The 7,830-nt window shown below is 43.6% G+C and overlaps 1 protein-coding gene across 1 annotated transcript; it reads left to right on the plus strand.

Annotated features, from left to right (window-relative positions):
• The first annotated feature begins 3,012 nt into the window (after positions 1–3,012).
• LOC122047734 (probable membrane-associated kinase regulator 2) lies at positions 3,013–4,847 on the plus strand. The gene is made up of 2 exons (XM_042609187.1): positions 3,013–4,511; positions 4,597–4,847. Exons 1-2 carry the CDS (start codon positions 3,242–3,244, stop codon positions 4,662–4,664), a joined length of 1,338 nt encoding a protein of 445 aa, XP_042465121.1. The 5' UTR covers positions 3,013–3,241; the 3' UTR covers positions 4,665–4,847.
• The last annotated feature ends 2,983 nt before the right edge of the window (positions 4,848–7,830 follow it).

The raw sequence follows: 7,830 nt of genomic DNA on the forward strand, positions 1-7,830 counted from the left end.
ATAGTGCTCAGTGTAAGGGAATGAGTGCATTCGGCGCTGCTCCGCATGTGTCAAACGACCTCTTGTTGTTTTCCTGAGTGAATGCTGGCTCCGCTCTGTCACCATGCTCAGCCGGTCTGCCGGCAGCGGACAAAGCGGGCTCGTGTACTTGGCGTTCGGTCAGCGCCTGTTATTGCTGTTGCTCCACTAATTTCGCCGCTCGGGCTTGTATCAACATGTCGAGCTCTTCTAGCGTCAGCGTCACCGCGGTTAGTCGTCCGACGTCCTCCATCTTCTTGCTTCGAATGCATGTTACACTCCCACTAACGACGCCGATTTGATCATGTCCAGAAGCTGAGAAGGTGGTTGCCGGGGATGTGGACGCTGAGCTGGCTACACGTAGGTTGTCCTCGTCCCTGCAACACAAAATTGTTAGTGCCGAGCCGGGGAAGGGGTCCCCGGCGGTGACCCTCCTACGTTCAAGTCAGTCATCGGAGTAAAGAAGCAGGGTAACAGTAGAACAGTAGCGCACAAATATGAATAGTAGAACTATGCACATCTCCACCAGTGTTGGACCCCCCTTTATATAAAGCTCTTGTAGCTTATGGGCTTGTTTCCCCATACGGGCGTGCTTTCCCAAGTTTCCCATGAAAAGACCAAGCAAGAAAGTGCTCCATACCTTAACGGGGCGTGCATATCTTATGACAGTACGGTGGAAGCTTCCACCGTACGATCCGCCCACTGGCCATGCCGCCTGTCAGTGATACTTTCTCCCAAAAGGATGTCGAAGGTACTAGCGATCCTGCTGCCCGGCAAGCTGGGTAACCGCTTGGGCGTGGCTTTTCCGTCCGGCCAATTCGAGATGCTCCGCGCGGGTTGCTTTTGACCTTCGCTCGCGTTTGTTGCCCGCGCGGCAGGGCTTGAGCTAGGCTGACCAGTCTTTGACCTTAGGTCGATCGGCCTCTCGGTCGGTTTCGACTGACAGACGCGTTGATTCTCTTGCCTTTTCCTATCGGTCGGGCTTGACCCTGGGCCAACCGGCTGCTCGGTCCTCCATTTGGACATATGATGGAGCGTTGATCATTTTAACTTTGACCTCCATATCACCCATTGACTTCCACAGGGTGGAGGCCCTCTTCTGCCCACATCAAATATGATATTGATTTTTAATATGATATCCTTCATTAAAACTATTTTTTTAAAAATTGTAAGTATTTTATTCTTAATTATTAATATACTTAATAAATAAATAAATTGAATAATCAAATATGAAATAAAAGTACTGATTTAAATAGGATTGGGATCGAACAAAATCTAACCGGTAGATGAAGATAAACAATATGTTGGCCTAAATCAAAATTAATTTAAATTTGATTTGATAAAGTTACGATCAAGTTAAATTTAATCTAGATTAAACTGATTTATTCCTTTTAAAACTGAGTTAGGAAGTTTTTTCAAAGAAAATATTCATGCACCGATTTCTTCTGATTTTTTTTCCAACCATATTTAATTATTTTTTCTTATTCGTGTTGTTTTCTTTTTATATATACAGAAACTTTATTTTTTGTAACCGTGGCTTGGGCTCCGTAGGTAACCAAACGTTGCCCTTTAAGATTACTCTGCAGTCTGCACACTGCGAAAGGTATGCTGCGAGCAATTGTGGCAATGGGCTCATGTGCCAAGTTAATCGTCACCCAATAACAACAGAGGAAAAACAGAGTCATGTGAGCAATACGTCAAATCATAGTTTGTAAAATCACGATCCAGATTATAAGATCATACGATTTTACGATCCGAAAATCCAAAATCGATCCAGAATCATGCAGAATCGAGTTTTGCAGTAGGATCGCAGCAGGATCGGTAGGATCGGAACAGAATCGGTAGGATCGGAACAGAATCGGAGCAGAATCGGAACAGGATCGGTGAAAGCTTTAAGAGGTCATAACTTTTGACTCGAATTGAACCATGAGGCCTATAATATATCAAATTAAAGTTCGTTCAGAGATCTTTAATAAATTTCAAGGTTTATCCTTAACCACCCTATTTCAAATCTAAAAAATATCATTTAAATCCTTTTCAGATGTCTAAGTAGATTTTATCTTTTTTTTTATTATCTTTTTTTCATCTTATTAGGGTTTTAAAGTATTTAAACATATGTTTAATTATTTTTGAGTTAGTTTTTTATCAATAATATTCTGTCATTTCTTTTCCCTAAAATAATGAATTTTTGGATATCTATTATCTAGTATTGTGTGACATCAACTAGTCTTTAAAAGATTATTTCCAACGTTCATATTTGAATAAAGGATTCAATAATTTCTTAGGTGCTTTGTTGGCCTGTAAATTGAATTATCTTATAAATCAAGAAAATATTTATTACATTGAATGTGTTATTATTATTGTATTAATAGAATTTTTATATTTTTTTTTATTTTAGATATGAAAATATAAATTTTGAGGTGTTGAGTGTAAATGATTACACATATATACAAAATTAATTATTTATTTATATGTAAATAAGTTTTTTAGGTATTTTTTCTAATTATTAATCATGTATGATAAGATTTTAAGAATTTTTGATAGGATCGTACGATTCTACGATCCGATCCTGATCCTAAATCGATCCTGCATAGAATCACGATTCTACAAACTATGCGTCGAACACATAGGGATTCGCTCGCTCGTCCCATTACTGTAACACTACTACGCCTCTGCCACTACAACCATCACGTCTTCCAGTCCTGCATATGCTCTCCGCTCGCATCCACGCACGCGTGCAATCTCTGACGTTGATCGGACGCCGCGCCCGCAAGGGCTCGCTCGCCACCACCACCTTCATCGACGAGCCGAGCCTCGCGTCGGTCATCTGCCGATTCGTCCTCGCGCCGTACCATGCCATGTTCCTCCCCCTCCCTCTCTCTGGCAAAGAGACGAACAGGTGGTGGGCGTCACGGTGCAGTGAAATGGTCCACAGTGATAAATGATACCCATTGCAGTTACAGGGGCTCTGTTGCATGGTTGGATCATTGGACTGATTGCTATTATAGATTTATCGGTTATAAAAATATTAGCATAAATCATCGGTGTTTTTTTCATTTAAATTTATTTCCAAATTCGAATTAAAATGAGTGTGAAAAAAAATGGCATTAAAACAGTGCGTGGCAGTGGAACCGGCAGAGATCGCTGAAGGAAGAGAGAGACACGACGACGACGAGAGTTAAAAAAAAGCGAGAAAGAGGCTTCTCCTTTGCATTTACTGACCATGGATTCCTTCAGCTTCCTCAAATACTTACGCAGCGGCGGCGGCGGCGGCGGCGGCGGCGGCGGCGAGGCTTCCTCCCATGCCGTTGACCCGACCGGCGCCGGCTCCACCCTCGCAGCCTCCGTACTCTGCTCCTCGAGCGATAACGAGGAGGAGGACGATGATAGCGGGGACGACGAGGGGCCTTTTTTCGACCTCGAGTTTGCTGCCGTTTCAGACGGCGAGGAAGAGGATGCGTCGGAAGAGAAGAGTCTCGAGGAGATGACTGGCGCGGGGAAGGAGGTGGAGAGGGAGTTTAACTTCGCTGTGAGCTCCGATGGAAGCGGCGATGGGGTGGGTTTTGATACCTTGTCCTCCTCCGATGACCTGTTGTTAAAAGGAAAGTTCGTTCATTTCGACCCTTCTTCCATCGTAGTCGCTGACGGCAGTGGTTCCGAGGCTGATTCGAAGCCCCAGTTGCCGGCGTACTTCCTCCGGACCGCCACCAAGTTCCGCGTCTTCTTGCTCGGGCTTCGAAAGCCGAAGTTATTGCCAGAGGAGGACGAGCCCGCCGCAGAAGTCTCCGGCTCCATAGCGACGGAGGCAGCGGCATCGGCATCCCCTAAGAAAGAGCAACCCCAGCAAAATAAGTTTTTTATAAAGTTCAAGGTGGTGGAAGCCCCCTTAGTCTCTTTCTTCTTGAAAGACGGCGGTTCCCGCAGCACTGGCGGAGGCCGTGCAGCCAAGCCCCTGGCGGAGGAGTCAACCGTCGCTGGCGCACCGACCACGGAGGCAGAGAAGAAGCTGGTTCGAGAAATGCTGCAGAAATACCTCGACAAAATTAAGCCGCTCTACGTTCGCGTGTCGAGGAAGTACGCAGAGAGGCTGCGGCTCACCAGCCATCTACCTCCGGCTGCCGATGCGGTGGCCGCAGAGCCTATCGCTGCCGAGGTCGAGGCCGAGGAGACAGACGCGGAATCCGAAGACGCACCGCCACCTCCGCCGCCGCAGGCAGAGGAAGCCGCCCCGCCGGTTACGCTGCCAGCTGAAGAAACGCTGGAGCCTTCGCCGCAACCTGTATCGTTCGCGGTCGCAGGCGGCGGCAAAATCCTGGCTGCAGGGTTAAGAGTAGTCTGCAAGAGGCTTGGAAAAAGCCGCTCCGCGTCGGCTGCCGTGGCGGCGGTTCCTTCGCCGCCTCCTCGCCGGCGCGACGACTCTCTCCTCCAGCAGCAGGACGGGATTCAGAGCGCCATCGCGCACTGTAAGCGTTCGTTCACCGTCGCGGAGCAAAGTACGATGCTGCAACAACTCTCCATATACATCACATTTCTTCTGCGTCGCCGAATTAATCTATGAATCGTCGGTATTCTTTTCAGGTTCCGAGACTCCGCTGGCGAGATCGATGAGCAATCCCGGCGATGGCAGAGCTGAAGCATCTACCTGATCTAGCTCTTAATGCTCTGTTTTAGCTCATCTATATGTCTGTGTGGTATTAGTCTCCATGTAGAAGAAGAGAAAGACTCCGTCTTCATCTCTCTGTCGATTTATTAACTAGTTACTCTACTCGTTCATGTGTCAATTAATTCTCCCCAATCCCCATAATGCAAATCAGGTGTTATGATGCGAAGAGATGGCCTGGAAAACAAATAACTTTCTCCGTGAGATTGATAGCATAAGTGACGAGGAAGATGTGAAAGATCTCCACGGCATCGGGAAAGCTGCTGTCATCTTTCCCCAATCACCATTGCTGTCCGACTGCACCAGCGCTACTGTTTCTGTACTATGTCGTGTTTCTTGTCCGCCATCTCTTTCACCTTTCCTCTGTCTCCCTCTCTGCTTTCCCGGCGTGGGTTGGTTTGAGGTAACTCGAAGTCCCTTGCGTTTCCGTGTTCGGGCGAGAGAGAGATGGCAAAAGGCCATCTTTCCTTCGATTCTCCGTCGCCTTTTCCTCCTGCTTCAAGTTTATGGTAGGTTTTGGAGGAATAGCAGCGAGAGGTCAGCGCACCTCGTTCTCCACGTACGCTGCCGCTGTTTCTGGCTATAAGTTCTCGCTCGTGCTCTTGCCAGTGCGTCTTCTTGTCTGCTGGAGTTGCAGGAGACGTGCGACTTCGCCACTGCAAATGTTTTTTACGTCGCCATTAACGATCGCTGAGGACGGTGAAACAGAGAGATGTCAGCTTTGTGTATACGGATCGCAGTCGAGGACGCGAGCGAATCCGATGCTCCGTTTTGCTTGCGACGGGCGGGCAAATTAATCAGCTTACCCGATCCGCAAAAGCCTAACTAAACGGATCCAAAGTGGAGTTTGGATCCAAACTGATCCTGTCCGTGCACTGAGTCGACGGAATTTGGGGATGTGACATTCTCTGTGATGCTCCCAAGTGATTTTCACAGTGACGTAAACCTCCGATGAACCTGCAACCAAGTCGGGCCGGGAAAGGGTTTTCGGCGACGATCCTTCGACGCTCAAATCAGACGATGACGAGAAAAAACAAAGGTAAAATAAAGACTGTGGCTAAGAAAATCATACCTCCGTCGAAGTCCGAGGGTCCTTATATATAAGACCCCGGAGAGCCGCGTGCACGTTTCCCAAGGCGTGAACGTTCCTCAAAGCATACCTTGAAATGACTGTGTCAGAAAAGCATGTTTGACGTCATACCTCAATTGTCCGAGCATATCTCTGTTATGGCAGCGGAAACTTCCTCCGTACGATCCTTGGTACGGCCCGGCCGTCGACCATGCTACTTGTCGGCGGCAGACGTCTCAAGAATTATATCACTAGTTGCCTCTTTTGTCCTCTTCTAATCCATTTGTCTTTAACAGGGCCGATCGGGCTGATCGCTTGACCTCCTGGGCGCCCGGGTATACACGCACCTCGGACTGGGTGAGACGGTCGATCGATCACATACTCGGATGGGACACCGACTAGTTGTTCCGTCGTTCGGCCTAGCAGCTTACCTATTCGGCATAGCGGTTTCTCTATAAAGGAGCTTGTGAGCGTCGGAAGCTCAACCCGAGGTCGAGCTGTCTTTATGCCGGTCCGGAGTCTATCCAGGCCGTTCGGCCAAGAGATTCCTCCCTGTTCGGTCAGACCTTTGACTCTCCCGTGTCATTGATCCCTTCCTCTTTGGACCCCCAATCTTTATCACCGGATCCCAAACTAATCATTTTTTATTTATTTTTATTGAGTTACACGTATAAATTATATTTAATTATTTTTAATCGTAAAAAACTTAATTGTCTTAACTTTAAAATAGTAAATCGGTAAAAAAAAATAAATAAATAAAATTGCTGTAAAAAACCTTCCGCATCGACTCAGGAAGTGGTCAGAGATTTAGTGGGGGTCGATTAATGCTGCCTTTTCCTCGTGCCTCTGTGAATGCATTGAATTAAATCCAATATTAATTAGTTTATTTTATTTATTTATTTATTTTATGTATATATAAATTTTTTTTAATGATGAGTCCAAAATTGAATCAATGTGGGGTAGTGGTGCGATACTTGGGAATGATTGTGATGGTGACAATTGATTTAGTGTTATGAATTACACATGATTCATAAATCATTTTCATAGCAATAGGTGACTATGACATTGTCTTTCACACACTGATTTTGTCTAATTATAATATTTTGACAGAAATTTATTAGACAAAAAGTTAAGAACGTCGTTATTTCTTCAATTTTATTTTAATTTTTTAAAATATCCCATCATCTTATGAAATGACATAATTATTCTTCGTTATATTATTTGATATTATTATACTATTTCTATTATTATATTTTACCCATATTTCTATTTAAATCTTAAATAGGAAGTGAACCAACTTAAAACTTATTGCTTCCTTCATTGTTCAGATAAAAAAGGCCGTGCATATCATTATCTCACGTTAAGTCAGAAAATTTAAAAATGATAGAAATTCTTTTTTTTTTTTACTTTTTTATAAAAATTCGATTCAGGGTACGAATATCTTCATCACATAATTTAATAAAATCTATTGAATCTATATCAATGTCAAATTGGTATATGTAACAATCAAGTAAATCTCAGTTTGATTGGTTAGTAAAAATAAACAAGAATGTATTGTAGCACTTACAATTTATAATTATTATAATATAAATATTAGATAAATAACTTTAATTCACATTATATATTAACGCTGGACATATAGATCAAAGTAAAATTTTCTTATATATTTTCATTTAAATAAACACACTATCAGTAAAATTTCAAAAACATAAAGGTGAAAATGGAAATGAATAGAATAATACGAACAAAGGAGTAGAGTTAAAAAAGGAAGGCCTCAATGAAGAGCCAAGTGTCCCTCCTCATTTTGTGTTTGTCACTCACTTGGTAAACTTAGAGAAAAAGAGAAGCAGCTATTTATGTGCCTATATTTTGGATAGTTATTTAAATTCAATTTCCTTATCTATTTATGTTATAATAACTACGAACCCCGTATCTGTTATAATTATATAATAATTATAAAATCATAATTGTTACAATTATGTGACAGCTTAGTTGTAATAATTACGAAATCATAATTACTACAATTATGTAGTAAATACGAGTTCGTAGTTGCTACAGTACGCCCTAGTATGCACTCCAGATT

Source organism: Zingiber officinale, chromosome 2B (genome assembly GCF_018446385.1).
Source record: "Zingiber officinale cultivar Zhangliang chromosome 2B, Zo_v1.1, whole genome shotgun sequence".
NCBI lineage: Eukaryota > Viridiplantae > Streptophyta > Magnoliopsida > Zingiberales > Zingiberaceae > Zingiber > Zingiber officinale.

Coding starts and splice junctions, on each gene's coding strand:
- LOC122047734 (XM_042609187.1), top strand. CDS start 3,242: ATGGATTCCTTCAGCTTCCTCAAATACTTACGCAGCGGCGGCGGCGGC. Junction 4,512..4,596: donor GTTCACCGTCGCGGAGCAAA/GTACGATGCTGC, acceptor TATTCTTTTCAG/GTTCCGAGACTCCGCTGGCG.